Source organism: Hyperolius riggenbachi, chromosome 1 (assembly GCF_040937935.1).
Source record: "Hyperolius riggenbachi isolate aHypRig1 chromosome 1, aHypRig1.pri, whole genome shotgun sequence".
NCBI classification, from domain to species: Eukaryota; Metazoa; Chordata; class Amphibia; order Anura; family Hyperoliidae; genus Hyperolius; species Hyperolius riggenbachi.
In genome coordinates this window covers 447,005,965-447,028,257 of record NC_090646.1, presented here as the reverse complement: position 1 = coordinate 447,028,257, position 22,293 = coordinate 447,005,965, and the positions used below count along the sequence as shown (strand labels likewise).

Here is a 22,293-nt window from a genome sequence, read left to right as displayed (position 1 = left end):
GCAGCGAGTGATGTGTGTATTATACTACATTACATAATAACATAGCACACGGGTGCCAGCTCTATGGCCGCTCTTCGTAGACCGCAGACATGCAGCCAGGCTATGTAGTGGTCACTGGTCAGACAGGGAGGTTGTGCAGCATCACACGATTCCTATTTATGCTTCCCGTTATCCCATCACCGCCCACCACCACCATGGTAATAGCTGGGCAGTGGGAGTCTACATACACACCAGTCATCTCAGAGCCACACTAACCTGCGTGTCCGCCGCCATCTTACCGGCTTTCACCCAGGAAGAACTACTCATCTACTTCCGCCTAATAGTTCCACATGTCTGCATGAGAAAGGCAAGTCCTGTGTACACGTCGTTTCCGGTACATCCAGCCACTGATCTCAATGTGATTCATTCATACTGCTGTTATGAGGATGTCTATCTATTCTGTATGAAGGAAGGAGTCCCTCTAGCCTGCCATACACTGGCATACGTTCTCCCGACCTGCCCAAAAATCTTGATAAGAGAGGGATCTATCACTGACACATACTGGGGTTGGACAAAATAATGGAAACCCCTTGAAAATCAACAAAATATATTTTAATATGGTGTAGGTCCACCTTTTGCGGCAATTACAGCCTCAATTCAATTAAAACAATCGGGTTTACCAAAACTTTGAAATGTTAAATCATTTTAAACCTGGGTTTAAATTTATTGATCCATTTTCAAGCTGCATAAATTTGCATAATTTTGGAACAATTTGCATCTCATTGATCATCCCTAGTCATAACAAAGGAGCACAGTGATGGGGGCACACACTAGGGATGGAAGGACCCTGCCAAAGGCTTAAAGAACACCTGTAGGGCCCGTTCACACCTATAATCGCAAAACGCTGGGAGTGATTTTACCGCGATTAACGCGGTGCTATGCATGCTAATCGCGATCGCTAATCGCCAGCAAACCACTGCATGTAGCACGTTTGCGGTTAATGCTAACCGCAAACGCGGCAGTGATAACACTGCCATGTGTTACATGCTGCAGCGGTTTTTAGAAAAGCACTAACGGTTTGCCTTGAGTGGGAATCGGCCTCAAGTGAGAACGGGCCCTTAGTCAAGTGACAGGTATATGGAGGCTGCCATATTTATTAACTTTTAAACAATACTAGTTGCCTGGTAGTCCTGATGATCTGTTTAAATAACACCAGAAACAAGCATGCAGCTAATCTTGTCAGATATGACAATAATGTCAGAAACACCTGATTTGCTGCATGCTTGTTCAGGGTCTATGTCTAAAAGTATTAGAGGCAGAGGATCAGCAGGATAGTCAGGCAACTGGTATTGTTTAAAGGGAAATAAATATGGCTGCCTCCATAGCTCTCTCACTTCATTTGTCCTTTAAAAACAGGAGGTGAGATGGACACACTAGGTATTCAGCAGAGAGTAAGGCCTCTTTTCCACTAACTGTTTACAGGTAGTGAAATGCCTCTCAAACTCCCTCAACTGCTTGCTGCTGCCTGGTAACTGCTTGCTGAGCACACAGCTCAACAGTTTGTGGAAAAGAGGCCTTACTGTGTAGTAGGGGGTGGGTAGGCCATCTTGAAGAGGTGGGTTTTGAGGGCTTGCTTAGGCCTCCTTTCCACGAACTGTTGAGCTGTGTGCTCAGCCAGCAGTTACCAGGCAGCAGTGAGCAGTTACCAGGCAGCAACAAGCAGTTGCCAGGCAGCAGCGAGCAGTTGTGAGAGTTTGAGAGGCATTTCACTACCTCTTAACAGTTCGTGGAAAAGAGGCCTTAAATGTGTTGAAGGAGGGAGCAAGTCTGATGGGCGGTGGAAGGGAGTTCCAAAGGGTAGGGGCTGCTCTTGAGAAATCCTGCTGGTGCACATGAGGGCACAGAGGAAGGAGTGTGCCACAGTGATCAAATCTGCTGAGGAATCTCTTAGGCCCCATTCACACTTGAAAGCGCAAAACTGTGTGAGTGATTTTTCAGCGGAAAAATCACTGAACACTGCGGTGATTTTTCCGCAATCGCGTTTAGCTCTTCTATAGCACTGAAACGATATCGCCGGGAAATCGCTTGAAAATGGTGCAGGCGACACGTTTGCATTTCGTGATTTTTGGTGATTTGCCCAAGTAAGAACGTGCCCATAGGGTTTAATTACACTAGCGCTTTCAAAAGCGCTAGCGTTTGAGCATCTTGCCGAAATCGCCGGCAAAACGCTCAAGTGTGAATGGGCCCTCATAGTGTATGGGCACTTTTAGGTGCAGGGAAAAAAGAAAGACGGCTCACCCTGCTCTAGCTATTCTGCAGATTTTTTAAAGATATTTCCCTACTGATAACCTAAGGCCCCGTTTACACCTAATCAGTTGGTACGCATCAGTGTGCATTAGTACGCATTGGTACGTATTTTTTTCCATAGCAGTGCATTGTGAAAAAGATGAGAAAGGTGCCATAGGAAAACATGGACATTACTTTGAAAATCAGTTTTCTTTCAGTTATAACTGAGAGCAACTGATTAAGTGTAAAAGGGCCCTAACTCTTTTCTTCCCCATGTACTGAATCTTGCATTAGCTACTACATGCAGTAAGGAGCTGATCTTTTTACATGATCCTCCTGTTGCAGCTCAGAAAAAATAATGACCAATTTGGCTGACAGATGCAGAGATCAGTAATGATGTAATTATTTAGTAGCAGGAGCACAATGCTAAACTGATTGTGAGTTAGGCCGGATCCACACAATAAGTGCTTTTGTGAGTGCTTGCGTTTGATTAGCGCTTGCTGAGCACTTTTTAAAAAAATTGGCATTCACTTTCATAAAAATCACAGCGATTACCGTAATCGCGTACACAGAAAAACGTACAATTATTATTTGATCTTAATGAAAGCGAAAGGGAGCGATTTTTTTTTTTTATTTTTTTTTAAAAGCGCTCAGCAAGCGCTAATCAAACGCAAGCGCTCACAAAAGCGCTTATAGTGTGGAACTGGTCTGACACATGGACAGCAACAAGTGGTGCATTCGCCTGTCAGTTGCTTCTGTGCACGGGTTAGAGATAGCCCAAACCTCCGATTTTAGGTTCGCGAACCTCCGCAATCGTTTGCGAACTTTCGCAAAACCGCAATAGACTTCAATGGGGAGTCGAACTTTGAAAACTAGAAACATTTATGCTGGCCACAAAAGTGATGGAAAAGATATTTCAAGGGGTCTAACATCTGAGGTTTTGCATGGATGAGTGGGATAGACGCCAAAAGTCCCGGGGAAAAAAAATCTGGATTTGATGCAAAGCAGCGTTTTAAGGGCAGAAATCACATTGCATGCTAAATTGGAGACCTAAAGTGCTTTAAAACATCTTGCATGTGTATACATCAATCAGGGAGTGTAATTAGAGTACTGCTTCACATTGACACACCAAACTCACTGTGTAACGCACCGCAAACAGCTGTTTGTGTTGTGACGGCCATGTTGGACTGGTGCGCACCATGGCGAGAGTGCAGGCAATAGCGGTTTACAAGCCCATATGGTCACCAGGCTGAGGTAGCTCAATGACAGAACAACAGTAATTATCCAGCTGATCGAATTTGGTCTGTCCACAATGAAGCAACGACCTTATTATCTTTGGTATGCCAACCCCCGAGACACTCATATAGCTGTCAGTCATTGCTTCATTGTGATACACAAGCCCCTTCACTGCGGCAAGGTAACGATCACGAAGGGGAATTGACACATGTACATGCCTTTTGTTTTGTTGTTGCAGCCACAGTGCAGCCAGAAAAATTAGGCAGGCATGTACACGCACCAGAAAAATTATGATAGCGGCCACTGCTAGCAGCGGCCTTAAAAATTTAGGAATCTGCCTGGAGTCCTGGACCCTGTTGGTGGTGGCGGAGAAGGTAGTCAAGCGGCCTGCAGGCAGAGATGCTGTGTGGGGACCGACTTAGTCATGGGGCATGCAGTCACACGGCTGCAGGCAGAGATGTTGTGTGCGGGGACTGACTTAGTCTTCAGGCGGGCAATAGCCCTCCGTGATCCATGCCTCATTCATTTTGATAAAGGTGAGGTACTGAACATTTTTTTTGACTTAGGCGACTTCTCTTCTCAGTGACAATGACTCCAGCTGCGCTGAAGGTCCTTTCTGACAGGACGCTTGAGGCAGGGTAAGACAGAAGTTGGATGGCATATTGGGACAGCTCTGGCCAGAGGTCAAGTTTGCGCACCCAGTAGTCCAAGGGTTCATCGCTGCTCACAGTGTCTACATCCTGCTGGTTGAGGCGTTGGTGGAAGGTGGATCCAGAAGCACTAAGGCGAGGCGTTGGACTAAAGAATGTCCGCATGTTCGACATCACCATGAGATCGCTGGAGCATTCTGTCCTTGCCTGCGTGGACATGGGAGAAGAATTACTGGCAGTGGTACCTTTATTGCGTTGTGCTGTGACATCACCCTTAAACGCATTGTAAAGCATAGTTGCCAGCTTGTTCTGCAAGTGCTGCATCCTTTCTGCCTTCTGGTGATTTGGAAACATCTCCGCCACTTTGTGCCTATACCGAGGGTCTAGTAGTGTGGCCACCCAGTACAGCTCATTCCCCTTGAGTTTTTTTTTTATACGGGGGTCCCTCAATAGGCTGGACAGCATGAAAGACGCCATCTGCACAAAGTTGGATGCAGACGTACTATCCATCTCCTCTTGCTCTTCCTCAGTGATGTCAGCTAAGTTCTCCTCCTCCCCCCAGGCACAAACAATACCACAGGAAAGTTGAACAGCACAAGCCCCCTGGGACACCTGCTGCGGTTGTTCTTCCGCCTCATCCTCCTCCTCCAAAACAACACCTTCCTCATCTGACTCCTCTTCCTCAAACAACTCTTCTTCCTCCTCCTCCTCTGTGCTGCCGCAGGTGTTGAGGAATCATCTGCTTCTGCTGAGAATTGATCCCACAACTCTTCCTCCCATTCCTGTTCCTGTTCACACTCCTCCAGAGCTTGATCCACCACTCTACGCACTGCACGCTCCAGGAAGAAGTCATATGGGATCAAGTCGCTGATGGTACCTACACTGCGACTCACCAGGTTTGTCACCTCCTCAAGGGCCGCATTTCGCATCAGTGTCCAGTACTTAGGCCAGAACATCCCCATCTCCCCAGACTGTGTCCTTTGACTGTAGTTGTAGAGATACTGTTTGACGGCTTTCTCCTGTTGTAGCAGGCGGTCGAACATCAGGAGGGTCGAATTCCAGCGAGCCGGGCTATCACAAATCAAGCGTCTCACCAGCAAGTTGTTTCTCCGCTGAATATCACAATCTCCCCTTACAGCTACACAGCTGTGTAAGACCGCCTGAAATGCCCACACACCTTCCTGGACTGCTTTAGGACGTCCTGTAAGCCTGGGTACTTAGACACAAATCTCTGAATTAGGAGATTGAGCACGTGCCATGCAGGGTACATGTGTCAACTGTCGCAAATTCAAAGCCGAAATGAGATTGCTGCCATTGTCACACACCACATTGCCGATCTCCAGTTGGTGCGGGGTCAGCCACTGATCCACCTGTTTGTTCAGAGCAGCCAGGAGAGCTGCTCCAGTGTGATTCTCTGCTTTGAAGCAAGACATGTCTAAGATGGCGTGACACCGTCGTACCTGGCATGCAGCATAGGCCCTGGGGAGCTGGGTCTGTGTAGCTGGAGAGGAGATCGCAGCACCAGTAGAGTTGAACTGCCACTCAGCCAAGGAGGAGGACGACAGCGAAGAGGATGTAGGAGAAGAAGGAGAGGAGGTGGCAGCAGGCCTACCTGCAGGCCGTGGAGGTGTCACTAGGTCCGCTGCACAGCCACGTACTCCCTGCTTGCCAGTGGTCACCAGGTTGACCCAATGGGCTGTGTAAGCAATGTACCTGCCCTGACCGTGCTTGGCAGACCAGGCATCCGTGGTGTGATGCACCCTTGACCCAACGCTGTGTGCCAGAGATAACACCACTTGCCTCTCAACTTCACGGTACAGTTTGGGTATCGCCTCTTTGGAGAAATAATTGTGGCCTGGTATCTTCCAATGCGGTGTCCCAATGGCCACAAATTTTCGGAAGGCCTCAGAGTCCACCAGCTGGTATGGTAACAGCTGGCGAGCTGACAGTTCCGCCAAGCCAGCTGTCAGACACCGGGCAAGGGGGTGACTGGCAGACATTGGCTTCTTCCGCTCAAAGATTGCCCTCTCAGACACCTGGCTGCTGCTGTCGGCAGAGGAGCAGGAACCTGTCACACACAGGTACCGTGAACAGTTGCAATGACTGGTGGTATATTACACTGCTTGCGCTCACGTAGGTAGGTAGGTGCACTGAACAGTGAACAGGTGCAGTGATTGGGATTACAAATGTGCAGCTGCCTGTCACAGACACAGGTAGTCACTGAATGTGCTGGGCCTGGCAGTGGCACAGTAGGAATTAAGGTGCCAAAGGCCAGCTGCGACTGACTGACAGGGCTGTATATAATGCAAGTGGGCCACAAAAAAAAAAAAAATAATAGGTCACAAGAACAACATTAGCTCTCAAAAGAGCTGTTGAGGTGTGTTTTTTTTTTAGCAATAAGAATCAGCAAGGAGCAAGCTAACAAGCCTACAAGAGCCTAACTAAGCTTTCCCTATAGCTCGCTCTGCAGCAGCTCTCCCTTCTCTAATTACTGCAGGCACACGAGTAAGTCCAATGCCTGACGCTGTCTGCCTTTTATAAGGGGGGGGGGGGGGGCTCCAGGAGGGAGTGTAGCCTGATTGGCTACAATGTGCCTGCTAACTATGATGTAGAGGGTTAAAGTTGACCCTAATGATGCACTATAGGGATGGGCAAATCTAACTTCCGCAAAAGTTTGCGGTTCTCCGCGATCGCGAACCATGGAAGTTTGCCGGCGAACAGTTCGGGCCATCTCTAGCACCGGGTGGGCACTTGTAATCTCTCAGTATGGGCAGAGAAGAGGTTTCCAACGCAGTCACATATAAGCGTGGCTGGAGCTTCACTCAGATGGAACATGAGGTGGTTTCTTGCTGTAAAGTAACTGTACCACATCTCAAATGCTGATGCGCATGGGGTTACAATTGCTGCCACTCAGCACCAATAAATTGCAGCCGGATGGAGCTAGGTGGATGGCAGAACTGTGCAGTTCAGCCTGCCATGTGAAAAGGGGGAAATTAATGAAGCCCTTTCCTGAATGTCCTGATGCTGTCCTTGACGAGTACTGTAATAACAGCGCAGGAGATTTGGGCACAGCCGGCACCACCATAGACCGTAATAGGAATTACGGCTATAGCGGCGCACAGAGTGTAACTTCGGCTCCGTCAGAAGACAGAGCTGAAGTTACTCTTAAAACACTGTAATTCGGCCACTGTAATATACATAGAAGTGCAGGCCACTAGAGGCAAAAGCCAGGGATCACCTCCATGTATATATGCATGCATATATGTATGTATATGGAATTGGTGGCATATTGATCATTGGTCAAGCCATATGTATGGAAACAAGATAGAATTGGTGATAGCAATAAAGAATTAAGGGTTTGCAATTTTATTAATTTTACATATTTTTATAAGCTTCTGAATGTATATGAACGTAAGAAACTAATTGTAGGAGTAGTTATATAAATTTTCGTTAGAGGGCGCAAGCAGTATGAGTATGGCTGACTTAAGATCAAAGGCCATGACGTCAACGCGAATAAGGATGTAGCGTGCGGCGAAATGGCCGATGCGCTCCAGCGCATGCAAATAGGGCCATGCGACGTAGATACACGCGACCTACGGGTCGCGTCACATTCAGCGTATGGAAAGAGTGGTATAAAGGACGTCGGACGCTCCAGTGACGTCAGCCTCTGATGAGTCCTTGACGGACGAAACGCGTAAGGCGGAGCTTGGAGCACCTGACGTCACTGGGAGCATACTGGGGAACGAGAGCCGGCCTAACGTTACTACACAAGCGGGAGCGCCGCAGCGGAGACGGGACGCCGATACCGCAGTGGAGGTGATACCGCTTGGCTGATCCTTAAGCCTGATATGCGCAGAATTCATTTGTATAACGTGAGTGCAACCCAGCGCAGGGCATTGGCAACTGTTGTTACGGTTTTACGCTGTTTGTTTTTATTGTGATTTTTAATTGAAGCTTGGATTAAAACCTTTGGAAACCTGAGGCTACTAGTTCGGTGGCTAATTGATCTATGCGAGAGACCCACCTGAAAACTGAGGTGGATGACATCTGGTGAGCCTGTATTTTAAAGGGGGTCGTGTGAAAGTCGCACCGCAGAGTGGAGCACGAGTGAAGCACTATTTGCACTGGGGTTTAATGTTATATTATCAACAGTAATGCACTATGTTGAGGTCTTTTTTAACCCTACAGGTTGTGTTGTAAGAAGAGGAGCGCTGTCAATACATAAACATTAAGACTGTAATTCGGAGGCCAGCAATAGCTGGAAGCTGAATTACATAATTCCCCACTATCCACGTGGACCTAGAGGGGGAATAGTATTTAGTAAGCATTTTAAGTATTTAAAGTCTCCCGGCGGCGAGATCGCAGGGATGCGTCCTTGACCCCCCCCCCCCCCCCCCTTTCTGCACAGTGAAAGCAAGCACTCATTTACGAGCATTTCTTTTTTTTTTTCACTGTGTCTGCACAGTTCAAAAACTCAAGCCTGTAGACTTCAGAATCGCACCCAGAGGAACTTCTGGAAGTCTCATTAGGTAAGAAGACCGGAGAAGGGAATAGAAGGGACCCCGAGGTCGACTAGCAGCATCAGGACACTCAGGAAAACAATCTAGCCCACTATGGCCTTCATTCAATAACTTTTTCTCGTCACAGGTTTACTTTATTCCAAGTTGATGCAAACTTTTCTGCTTTGATGCTATGGCATAGTGCTGTTTATTGGGTGAGTTCAAACTGGTGGAAGTTAGAAGCCAGTTACTTTGGGAGACTCAAGATACAGTGGTTGCAAAAGTATTCGGCCCCTTGAAGTTTTCCACATTTTGTCACATTACTGCCACAAACATGAATCAATTTTATTGGAATTCCACGTGAAAGACCAATACAAAGTAGTGTACATGTGAGAAGTGGATCGAAAATCATACATCATTCCAAACATTTTTTACAAATAAATAACTCCAAAGTGGTGTGTGCATAATTATTCGGCCCCCTTTGATCTGAGTGCAGTCAGTTGCCTATAGACATTGCCTGATGAGTGCTAATGACTAAATAGAGTGCACCTGTGTGTAATCTAATGTTAGTACAAATACAGCTGCTCTGTGAGGGCCTCAGAGGTTGTCTAAGAGAATATTGGGAGCAACAACACCGTAAAGTCCAAAGAACACACAAGACAGGTCAGGGATCAAGTTAAGAAATTTAAAGCAGGCTTAGGCTACAAAAAGATTTCCAAAGCCTTGAACATCCCAAGGAGCACTGTTCAAGCGATCATTCAGAAATGGAAGGAGTATAGCACAACTGTAAACCTACAAAGACAAGGCCATCCACCTAAACTCACAGGCCGAACAAGGAGAGCGCTAATCAGAAATGCAGTCAAGAGGTCCATACGACTCTGGACAAGCTGAAGAGATCTACAGCTCACGTGGGAGACTCTGTCCATAGGACAACTATTAGTCATGCACTGTACAAAGTTGGCCTTTATGGAAGAGTGGCAAGAAGAAAGGCATTGTTAAAAGCATAAGAAGTCCCGTTTGCAGTTTGCCTCAAGCCATGTGGGGGACACCTCAATCATGTGGAAGAAGGTGGTCTGGTCAGATGAGACCAAAATGGAACTTTTTGGCCAAAATGCAAAACGCTATGTGTGTCAGAAAACTAACACTGCACATCACTCTGAACACACCATCCCCACTGTCAAATATGGTGGTGGCAGCATCATGCTTGGGGGGGTGCATCTCTTCAGCAGGGACAGGGAAGCTGGTCAGAGTTGATGGGAAGATGGATGGAGCCAAATACAGGGCAAACTTGGAAGAAAACCTCTTGGAGACTGCAAAAGACTTGAGACTGGGGCGGAGGTTCACCTTCCAGCAGGACAATGACCCTAAACATAAAGCCAGGGCAACAATGGAATGGTTTAAAACAAAACATATCTATGTGTTAGAATGGCCCAGTCAAAGTCCAGATTTAAATCCAATCGAGAATCTGTGGCAAGATCTGAAAACTGCTGTTCACAAACGCTGTCCATCTAATCTGCCTGAGCTGGAGCTGTTTTGCAAAGAACGGGCAAGGATTTCAGTCTCTAGATGTGCAAAGCTGGTAGAGACATACCCTAAAAGACTGGCAGCTGTAATTGCTGCAAAAGGTGGTTCTACAAAGTATTGACTCAGGGGGGCCGAATAATTACGCACACCCCACTTTGCAGTTATTTATTTGTAAAAAATGTTTGGAATGATGTATGATTTTCGATCCACTTCTTACATGTACACCACTTTGTATTGGTCTTTCACGTGGAATTCCAATAAAATTAATGCATGTTTTTGGCAGTAATGTGACAAAATGTGGAAAACCTCAAGGGGGCCGAATACTTTTGCAACCACTGTATTATGGCTATTACTGCTGTGTGGTAACAGAACCTAACAGATATATGCTTTTTAGCAGGTCAGTGGCTCTACATGTTCACCCACTGATGCCTGCCTCTAAGGCACAGGTGTCAAACACAAGGCCCAGGCTTCCACACCATTTAATGTGGCCCTCAAGAGTTTTAAATCTGCATGTTTGCAAGCAGTAAAATAAATTAGGAAAGGAATCCTTGCTTCGTGTTTGTACCAGCAGTCTTTGACATTTCCATGGAGATGACAGGCCATTGCAGATGCATGTACGCGTGTGTAATTTTTGTTGGCTACCATTTTTTTTTTTACCAATTTTCTGGTAGAGTAACAATCTATTTAAGTGACAGTGCCCATCCTTTGAATTTTTTACTTTCACTTCTAAATTCATCCTCCTCATTGTGATTTGTCTTGTAGGTCTACTGTTTGTGCACATTCGCAGTACGCATTTAAAAGCATGGCATCTTTGCCGTTCCCATCCATACCACTGAAGGCTGCAAGCAAGCATTCTTTTTAAGCAAGATAGCAGGAATGGGTGAGGTCAAATACCCACCGGCCTGGGTATCCCACAATACACGTAACATTTGGTTTGCTGTGCGCAGACTTGTTTTATTTTTTGCTTTCTTTTACTGCAGATGACAGCGCACTGCACTAGTTGAGGGGCTACATTCTGGTATTGCACCTGACATTTTTAGGCTATCCACTGGAGCCCCTTCCCAGTGTTAAATTTGAATAAACAATGAGGCCCACAAGACCGTGTTTCAGATTTTGACCTCTTATGCAATTGGGTTTGACACCCCTGCCCTAAGGGTGCAGACACACATCAGACCATAGTCTTTGGAAAATGAAAGATCACAGACCAATTTTACCCCATTCCATGTAGTATGAGAGCCATACTCTACACAGTCTATTCTATTGAGCTGAACTCCCCATCAGATAGAAATCTTTGCAAGATGCTGCACACAAAGATGCTGTACACATTCAAAAGATCATTATCTGCAAAAGATCTGTTTCTGCAAAAGATCCGTTCCTGCAAAATGCATGCATAGTCCATGATATCTTCAGATCCTCATACACACCTTGTTTAACCTCCTTGCCGGTTATCCCGAGCTCAGCTCGGGGTAACCTGCGCAGGAGGATTTCTCAGGCCCCGCTGGGCCGATTTGCATATTTTTTTTCCTACACGCAGCTAGCACTTTGCTAGCTGCGTGTGGTACGCGATCGCTTCGCCGCTACCGGCCAAGCGGCCCCCCTCCCCCCCCCCCCCCAGACCCCTACGCAGCCTGGCCAATTAGTGCCAGGCAGCGCTTAGTGGTGGATCGGGATTCCCTCTGACGTCCATGACGTCGGTGACGTCATCCCGCCCCGTCGCCATGGCGACCGGGGAAATCCTGCAGGAAATCCCGTTCTGATTTCCTGCTTACTCTGATCGCCGGGGGCGATCGGAGTGGGTGGGGGGATGCCGCCGCTCAGCGGCTATCATGTAGCGAGCCCTGGGCTCGCTACATGATTTGAAAAAAATAAATAAAAAATTGCTGCGCTGCCTCCTTGCCGGCAGGAATTGGACCGGCAAGGATGTTAACAGACATTCATCTGCAGATCAGATCCACCAGGATGGATCTTCAGATGATTGTCTGATCTGTAGATGAATGTCTGTTAAACAAGGTGTGTATGAGGATCTGCAGATCTCAGACTATGAATGCATTTTGCAGGAACTGATCTTTTGCAGGAACAAATCTTTTGCAGATAATGATCTTTTGAATGTCTACAGCATCTTTGTGTCCAGCATCTTGCAAAGATTTCTGTCTGATGGGGAGTTCAGCTCCATAGAATAGACTGTGTAGGTATGGCTCTCATACTACATGGAAGGGGGTAAAATTGGTCTGTGATCTTTCATTTTTCAAAGACTATGGTCTGATGTGTGTATGCACCCTAAGGCCACGTTCATAGTAGCCATTACATTTCCTGTGACAGCAGGAAGGCAACAGATTGGGACAGTGGTGCCGCACAATATCCGTGCATTGTGTCAGGTACAGTGAAGCATAGTCAATTAAAAGTATGCTTCACATCTACTGTTAGGGCTTGTTCATGCCTAGAGCGTTTTCAGGTTTTTTTTAAGCGCCCTAAAAGCGCTTGTGCAATGATTCCCTATAAGGCTCCCTGCAAATCCGTTTTGCGATTCAGATTCCGTTTCCGATTTTTTTTTCCCTGAATACAATCAACATAAAAATGGAGTCAAAAACGCAGCATGCAGTAAAGATTAAAAATCGGAATCGCATGCAGTCTGCAGGGAGCCTATGAGTGTTCACATATCAGAATCAATTTATTTTCGCCAAGTAAGTTTGCACCTACAAGGAATTTGTGTTGGCAGTTGCTTAACAAACAAACAAAAACAATACAAGGACAGACAGTGTGTATATTACAAGTCAAGGACATTATGCAAGTATAGTGGCAGTAAGCAATGTGAGAATTGTTCATTTTCAGTTCTAGCTGATTACTTTCAAGTCCTAGCAGCGGTAGCGTGGTTCTGCGTTTAGTATGGCTATTGCTTGAGGAAAAAAGCTGTTCTTGTGTCTAGAGGTTTTGGTAGCGATTGACCGGAATCTTACTCCTGAAGGCATGCGCTGGAAGATGGAGTGAGCTGGGTGAGAGGGGTCAGAGGCAATTTTGGTTGCTCTCTTTCTGCACCTGCTAGTGTAAAGATCCTGCAGGGAAGGTAAGCTACAGCCAATTATCCTTTCCGCTGATCGGATGATGCGCTGCAGCCTCCCCTTTTCTAATGCTGAGCAGGAGCCGAACCATACAGTCATAGATGATGTTATGGTGGATTCAATGATTGCAGTGTAGAACTGCACCATTACATTTTGAGGTAGGCCAAACTTTTTCAGCTGGCGTAGATGGTACATCCTCTGTTGCGGTTAGATTCCGATCCGCTCACCAAAGCGCTGCCTGTACCATTTTTGGGGCGATTTGCCTCAATGGAAGGTATAGGGAACTCGCAAAGCGCTTGAAAAAGCACTTTGTATAGAGATTTCCCCAGTGCTTTCATGAATAAAAACATTGTATTTATTCATTTCCGGGTGAAAGAGTTCACGTCCTGACTGACGTCAGAGAGTGAAAAAACAAATCGCTCTGCAAATGTGCTTAGAAAAGAGCTTTACAAAAAATCCCTAATGCGCAGGTGTCGGTAGGCACTAAAATTGCGCACAAAATCGCAAAACACTGGCATCAGCAATTGCGATTTATGATGTGAACAAGGCCTTATTGTGCACGTTTAGCAGTAATGCACTGCATGCTGTATGTCACTATACCGCAACCTGTTATACTGCAATGCACCTGCTGCACTCTGTGAATGTCACATAGGTGGTGTGTTACACTGCAATGTAACACACCAATGTGAATGTGGCCTTAGGGCTGGGACCCACTAGGCGCAGTTTGGCAGCACTTGCCTGGCACTGGCGATCGCAAAAGTGCTTTTCCAGTAGATTCCGATGGGGTTGGCCCCATTTGCAAAATGCTGCTTGCAGCAGTTTGGTAGTGGATCCTGGAGCAATCACATCAGTGCAATCAATAGATTTATATGTTTTGTCAATACAGGGGCATTGATCAGAACCAATTCTTGGTAGATACTTAGCCACTTCACCACTGAGGGGTTTTACCCCTTGAGCACCAGAGCAATTTTCACCTTTCAGCACTCCTTCCATTCATTAGTCTATAACTTTATCATTACTTATCACAATAAAATTAACTATATCTTGTTTTTTTCGCCACCAATTAGGCTTTCTTTAGGTGGGACATTATGCCAAGATTTATTTTATTCTAAATATGTTTTAATGGGAAAATAGGAAAAAATTCATTATTTTTCAGTTTTCGGCCACTATAGTTTTTAAATAATGGATGCTACTGTAATTAACCTCCTGAGCGATAATCCCGAGCTGAGCTCGGGGTATATCGCGCAGGAGGATTTCTCAGGCCCTGGTGGGCCGACTTGCATAATTTTTTTTTTGTTACACGCAGCTAGCACTTTGCTAGCTGCGTGTAACTTCCGATCGCCGCCGATCCGCCGCCACTCGCCGTGCAGTCCCCCCCCTCCCCGACCCCTTGCGCAGCCTGGCCAATCAGTGCCAGGCAGCGCTGAGGGGTGGATCTGGACTCCCTCCGACGTCACGACGTCCATGACGTCGGTGACGTCATCCCGCCCCGTCGCCATGGCGACCGGGGAAGCCCAGCAGGAAATCCCGTTCTGAACGGGATTTCCTGCTTGCTCTGATCGCCGAAGGCGATCGGAGTGGGTGGGGGGATGCCGCTGCGCTGCGGCTAACATGTAGTGAGCCCTGGGCTCGCTACATGATTTAAAAAATTTAAAAAAAGTGCTGCGCCACCTCCTGGGCGATATAAAAGGGTTAAAACCCATGAAAATCATTTGCCCATTTGTCCTGGTTATAAAACCGTTTACATTATGTCCCTATCACAATGTTTGACGCCAATATTTTATTTGGAAATAAAGGTGCATTTTTTTCAGTTTTGCATCTATCCCTAATTACAAGCCCATAGTTTATAAAGTAACCGTGTTATACCCTCTTGACATAAATATTTAAAAAGTTCAGTCCCTAAGGTAACTATTTATGTATTTTTTTAATTATAATTTTTTTTTATTACAAAAAAAAAATAAAAAAATAGGGGCGTGTGGGAGGTAATGAGTTAATTTTTTGTGTAAAACTAATGTATTTGAATATGAAAAATGCTTAAAGGTAGCCATACACTCTTCGATTTGCCATCAGATTCGACCAACAGATAGATCCCTCTCTGATCAAATCTGATCAGAGAGGGATCGTATGGCTACCTTTACTGCAAACAGATTGTGAACCGATTTCAGCCTGAAACCGTTCACAATCTGTTGTGGTGGTGTTGGTGGTGCTGCTGCCGCCGCCGCTCCCCCGCCCGCCCGCATACATTACCTGCTCCGCCGGCGCGACTGCCCCCCGGTCACCGCTGCTCCGTCTCCGCCCTGGTCTCCAGGTCCGGCATGCTTTACTTCTTCCTGCCCGGCAGGAAGTTCAAACAGTAGAGCGCCCTCTACTGTTTAAACTTCCTGCCGGGCAGGAGGAACTGAAGCATGCCGGAGACCAGAGCGGAGATGGTCGTCGGGCACTCGGAACGCCGCTAGCGACGCGCTCCCTACCCGCGGGCGATCGACGGTAATTTTCCGCACGGATCGATCGACGGGATCAGACGAAATGGATCGAAATTCGGCGTGTAGCGCGAACGATTGGCAGCAGATTCGATCCCAGTGATCGAATCTGCTGTCGAAACGGCGGCAAATCGGGCCAGTGTATGGCCAGCTTTAGGGTGTAGTTTTACTATTTGGCCACCAGATGGCCACAGTAACTTTTTGTTTATGTGAAGTGCTATGAGGCTGGGAAACTTTTTTTTTTTTTTTTCACAATGATGGTGCTGCTTCTCATAGAAGCAGTGGATCATTGCGTGGCTTAGATCAACGAACGGGAACGTTTTTTCCCAGTCATTGATCTCCGGGCGAGGGCGTGCACGAGAGCGGTAGCAGCGGCGGGAGGTGCGGATATCTCCGTCCCTGGGGGTGAAAGGATGGAAAAAGGGACGAGATATCCGTATGGCTGGGGGTAAAGTGGTTAAAGGAAACTGGGTTTAGGAAGAAGAAAAAAAAAAAAAAAAAAGCATTTATATATACCTGTGGCTCCCCCGCTGTCTTTCCTGGCTGCCACGATCCTCCACTGGCTGTCCAGGTATATCTTCCCATCGCCGCCTGTCACCACATTCTGCACATGCACGGCCCGGCTGCGCGTGCCTTCTCCCCCTATTGCACTCCTGTCGCTGAGAGCGTTCTGTGCAGCAGTGCGCGGGCAGAGAACGCCCCCGGCAACGGAGGCACGACAGACGTGTGCGGAGTTGGGCAGTACATGGCCGACTGGCAGTGATTGAAAGATTTATACAGACAACTAGCAGAGGATCTAGGCAGCGAGGGAGCCAACAGCCTGAAGGGGGCTGGAGAAGCCTCAGGAATGTATAAATGCTTTATACAGTACCTGAACCAAAATCTATTTGGAGTTAAAGGACCACTATCACGAAAAATTGTAAAGCTTAAAATACATACATATAAAATGCACATTTGACCCAGAGTAAAATGTTATAAATTACTTTTCTCCTGTGTTGCTATCACACATAGCTAGTAAATATCTGATCTAGTCCAACTCCTGATGAGGGATTTCTTTATTTTTAAAAGCACTTACCAGACAGTAGTTGCTTAGTTCAATTGCCAGGAGGATGGCCGACACATTTGTATGGATTCTTTCCAATTACTACTTATGTAAATGGATAAATAAATACTGCCTGTATGACTATACAATGTATAAGCAATACTGATAAACTGATATAGTAGCTCGTAAACTATTTGGCTAGGTCCCTTGACGTTTACTATAAAGGGATTCTACTGTATTGTACCTTTAAATAAAGGTTGTTGGTCCTACAAGCATTTGGAAACACTCATGTAGCCTTCCATGCTTGTGAACATTTACCATAAGGCACGAGCCTACAGGCACCTGATGATGGAAAGGCAGCTCACTCCCCTCCTCAAGTGCCTCCTTCCCTGTGCTGAGTCCCGAGCGGAGTGTAAATGAGAGGTTACTCAACCGGGTTTTGGCATTCCACTGACCAGATCTGCCTACAGTCGGGTCAGTTCTAGCTACTTAATACTGAGGGTTCCTCTGGCTACCTAATATTTAGGAGCACCACTAGCTACTGAATACTGAGGATAGCTCTGGGCACCTTATATATACTACGGGCCACCTGTAGCTACCTATGACAAGTAAGGGAGAAGTGACAGCTAGGCCAGTCAGCACACTGGTGCGGTTCAGCGGGGGTTTGTAGGCTCATGGAGGGTGAGATCTAGAGTCCCAGGACATCTGTGCCTATAGGCTCCTGTAATGTAAATCCAGGCCTGCTTGTGAATAAGCACATTTGTACTGTGTATGCCCAGCAAAAGGAGTACTGTAGTGGGTTGCAAAAGTATTCGGCCCCCTTGAAGTTTTCCACATTTTGTCACATTACTGCCACAAACATACATCAATTTTATTGGAATTGCACGTGAAAGACCAATACAAAGTGGTGTACATGTGAGAAGTGGATCGAAAATCATACATCATTCCAAACATTTTTTACAAATAAATAACTGCAAAGTGGGGTGTGCGTAATTATTCGGCCCCCCTGAGTCAATACTTTGTAGAACCACCTTTTGCTGCAATTACAGCTGCCAGTTTTAGGGTATGTCTCTACCAGCTTTGCACATCTAGAGACTGAAATCCTTGCCCATTCTTCTTTGCAAAACAGCTCCAGCTCAGTCAGATTAGATGGACAGCGTTTGTGAACAGCAGTTTTCAGATCTCGCCACAGAATCTCGATTAGATTTAGATCTGGATTTTGACTGGGCCATTCTAACACATTGATATGTTTTGTTTTAAACCATTCCATTGTTGCCCTGGCTTTATGTTTAGGGTCATTGTCCTGCTGGAAGGTGAACCTCCGCCCCAGTCTCAAGTCTTTTGCAGTCTCCAAGAGGTTTTCTTCCAAGTTTGCCCTGTATTTGGCTCCATCCATCTTCCCATCAACTCTGACCAGCTTCCCTGTCCCTGCTGAAGAGAAGCACCCCCGAGCATGATGCTGCCACCACCATATTTGACAGTGGGGATGGTGTGTTCAGAGTGTTAGTTTTCTGCCACACATAGCGTTTTGCATTTTGGCCAAAAAGTTCCAATTTGGTCTCATCTGACCAGAGCACCTTCTTCCACATGGTTGCTGTGTCCCCCACATGGCTTGTGGCAAACTGCAAACGGGACTTCTTATGCTTTCTGTTAACAATGCCTTTCTTCTTGCCACTCTTCCATAAAGGCCAACTTTGCACAGTGCATGACTAATAGTTGTCCTATGGACAGAGTCTCCCACGTGAGCTGTAGATCTCTGCAGCTCGTCCAGAGTCACCATGGGCCTCTTGACTGCCTTTTTGATCAGCGCTCTCCTTGTTCGGCCTGTGAGTTTAGGTGGACGGCATTGTCTTGGTAGGTTTACGGTTGTGCCATACTCCTTCCATTTCTGAATGATCACTTGAACAGTGCTCCGTGGGATGTTCAAGGCTTTGAAAATCTTTTTGTAGCCTAAGCCTGCTTTAAATTTCTCAATAACTTGATCCCTGACCTGTCTTGTGTGTTCTTTGGACTTCACGGTGTTGTTGCTCCCAATATTCTCTTAGACAACCTCTGAGGCCCTCACAGAGCAGCTGTATTTGTACTGACATTAGATTACACACAGGTGCACTCTATTTAGTCATTAGCACTCATCAGGCAATGTCTATCGGCAACTGACTGCACTATGATCAAAGGGGGCCGAATAATTATGCACACACCACTTTGCAGTTATTTATTTGTAATAAATGTTTGGAATCATGTATGATTTTCGTTCCACTTCTCATGTGTACACCACTTTGCGTTGGTCTTTCATTTGGAATTCCAATAAAATTGATTCATGTTTGTGGCAGTAATATGACAAAATGTGGAAAACTTCCGGGGGGCCGAATACTTTTGCAACCCACTGTATGTACACAAATATGTGCACAAGTGATTCCTTTGACTGGTCATGCACTACTAGCATACACACACACACACCTGCAACTGTTACATTGTCCATGTGCCTCTTATGGTGCCCATACATGGTACAATAAAAACGTTTTATTTTTCCCATTTATTCGATCAAGACGATTGAATGAAAGTTGAAATTTTTTTTTTTTTTTTTCAATCAAGAAAGACGAACGAATAACTTTTTTTTTTTTTTTAATAAAAATCCGATCGGACATGTTGGAAACATCTTTATCCTCTTGAGGACCGCAGTGCTAAACACCCCCCCTCCCCCCAGTGATCAGGCCATTTTTAGTAAAATAGGCCACTGCAGCTTTAAGGCTAAGCTGCAGGGCTGCATAACACAGCACACAAGTGAATCCCCCCCTTTTCTTCCCACCAACAGAGCTCCCTGTTGGTGGGGTCTGATCGCTTCCCCCCATGTTTATTTTTTTTTAAATAAATATTAGTTACTTTAAAAAAAAAAAAAACCCCGTTCCTTTAAAAATCTTCCCTCCCTCCCCCCAGCCAGCCAATTATGGTGATCGGCTGTCTTAGGCTTCTGCCTATGAGAGCCGATCGCTCTCGTCCCCCAGGGGGACAGCCGTGTGACACGGCTGTCCCCAGTACAGCGCTGCTGCCTATCGCACCGCTGTGTGTAACAGTCTCCCGAGCGGCAATAGCCGCTCTGAGACTGAAAGCGGAGCTCTGCCCCCCAAGCAGAAGGTGCGCGCGATCTCCTGCAAAACAGAGCCCCAGGACTTTACGCCAATCGGCGTTAGGCGGTCCTGGGGCTACCGCCGAGGCCACGCCCATCGGCGTGACGCGGTCGGCAAGAGATTATATTCGATCTAGCGGAATACTCAAACTAAATTATCTTATCGAAAATAAATTGTACCATGTATGGGCACCATTAGAGAGAGGTCAGTAATTTACTGGTGGAATTGGGAAGCGTTTAAAGGCAGCAACAAGACAAATGACCTGAAGGGGATTTGGAGGCTGCCATATTTCCAAGTGCTGCCGGGCTGATGCAACTGGACCATGTTACTGGGCAAAAAAAAAATTAGACCTCGAGAGCCCAATATAGTGCAGTAAGTATGGTATGGGAAGAATGATAGAGTACGTAATTTAATACTCACAAACCAGGGTTACTTTATAGGCAACCACTGTATATGCAAGTGGGGAGATCAGACCCATGGGCGTAACAATAGGCTCTGCAGCCCCTGCTCCCGCGGGAGGGCCCACTCGGGGCAGTTTTGTGGGGGCTGGAGGGGTGGCAGCATGAGGGGAAAGCCTTGGCCACAGTTGGCGGGGAGAGGGGAAGTTCCCCCCTCTCCCTCACCTCAGGGCTCTCCCCTCTGCGCTCCTCTCCAGCTTGTTACAGTTTGGGCAGCGGCGGCAAGATACATACCTTCTTCCTTGCGTTCCACCGCATACTCCTCGCTCTAGCGGCTGACGTCACTTTCGGAAGTGACGTCAGCCGCTAGAGCGAGGAGTATGCGGTGGAACGCAAGGAAGAAGGTATGTATCTTGCCGCCGCTGCCTGCACTGTAGTTAGCTGGAGGAGAGCGCAGAGGGGAGAGCCCCGAGGTGAGGAAGAGGGGGGGAACTTCCCCTCTCACCCGCCGACTGTGTCCAAGGCTTTCCCCTCATGCTACCACCCCTCCAGCCCCCACAAAACGGCCCTGAGCGGGCCCGAGAGGGGAGGGGGGGTCCCAATGAAATTCTGCAGGGGGGCACGGTGGGGCCTAATTACGCCCCTGATTAGACCTGTCCCCACTCAAGATTAAGAAGTCTCTCTGTAGATCAGAAGAAGGGGGTGTAGTACCCCTCCAGCAGGAGTGGACACAGGGTATTGTATATAGTGAACAGAGGCACCAGAAGAATAAAACAAGCAAAAATGTTTAAAATATGCAGAGGAGGTCGTAGTGGACTTACCTCCCCAAAGCAGACACGAAACTGTCACTTTCAAAAACACAATTTTATTGCCATACTTCAAAAAAGTGTTGCAACACGTTTCATGGGCATTAACCTGCTTCATCCTCTATAATAAAACCCGTGTCCCTGCGTCACGCTGTCCCTGTGTAGCTGGGTCCGTGCTACTGCACATGTGCACAGTGCGGACCCAGCCTCACAGAGAAAGGAGGACGGGGCCAGGGAGCCGGATGGGCGTGTAAGCGGGCGGCCGGGTGTGTGGCGGGGGCGTGCACATGTAACAGGCGGCGACAAAACACAGACCTAGAGCCCGTTTTTAAACGGGCTTGGGTCTGCTAGTCAGACAATAAACGAGTACAAGCTCATTACTGTTTTTGTACTCATTTATTGCCTGATGAAGCGGGTTGATGCCCCTAAAATGCGTTGCAACACTTTTTTGGAGTAGGTCAATAAAATTGTGTTTTTGAAAGTGACAGTTCTGTGTCTGCTTTGGCGAGGTAGGCCCACCACAACCACCTTTGCATATTTTAAACATTTTAGCTTGTTTTATTCTTCTGGTGCCCCTGTTCACTATATACAATATTACTGGGCAAGGTTGCAGAACAACATCTGGCAGTCATCTGGGACGACAGTGAGGGAGACCATGGAGTACGTAGGGCTGGAGCCCCAGTAGGTATAAATACTGCTACCTTGTACATATCAGGTTTCCTTTAAAGGGATTTTTATTTATAGGTTCTATTCACCAATCTGTGAGCGCTCATAGGATACAGGAGACTAGTATCTATGCCCCTGGGACTTTAGTTGAAGTTTCAGGGGGAATAGAGATACTGCTACTTGTGCAGTTAGTGGTTAAAGGATGCTAGATGTGAAAAATATAGGAGAAACGGGGGAGCTGGTATGTATGGTGAGCTATCCTGAGGCCCAACGCACCCATCCCCTCCCGTTCTTTGTGCTCCTCCAACACACTCTTCCGGGTCGCTGAAGTCGGGTCTCACTGTGGCTGCGCTGGCCCGGCTGTGCGCATCACACGGCATGCAACCGTGGCTGGAAGCGCTCTGCGCATGACATCATGGGCATGCTCTGTGAGCTCCCAGCCACACACACACAGCCGGGCCAGCGCGGCCACAGTAATGCCCGACTTTAGCGACCTGGAAGAGGGTGCCGGAGGGCAATTAGCCGAATTAATTCAGAATTGTTTGC

At 47.0% G+C, this 22,293-nt stretch overlaps 1 protein-coding gene across 1 annotated transcript in view; it reads right to left on the bottom strand.

Annotated features, from left to right (window-relative positions):
- The window catches only part of GCN1 (GCN1 activator of EIF2AK4), a 111,336-nt gene extending 111,010 nt beyond the window's left edge, over nucleotides 1-326 (bottom strand). The window contains exon 1 of the mRNA XM_068238718.1: nucleotides 256-326. Within this exon, the coding sequence (XP_068094819.1) occupies nucleotides 256-306 (51 nt within the window). The 5' untranslated portion in view covers nucleotides 307-326. The remainder of the gene's footprint in view (nucleotides 1-255) is intronic.
- Between the last annotated feature and the right edge of the window lie 21,967 nt (nucleotides 327-22,293).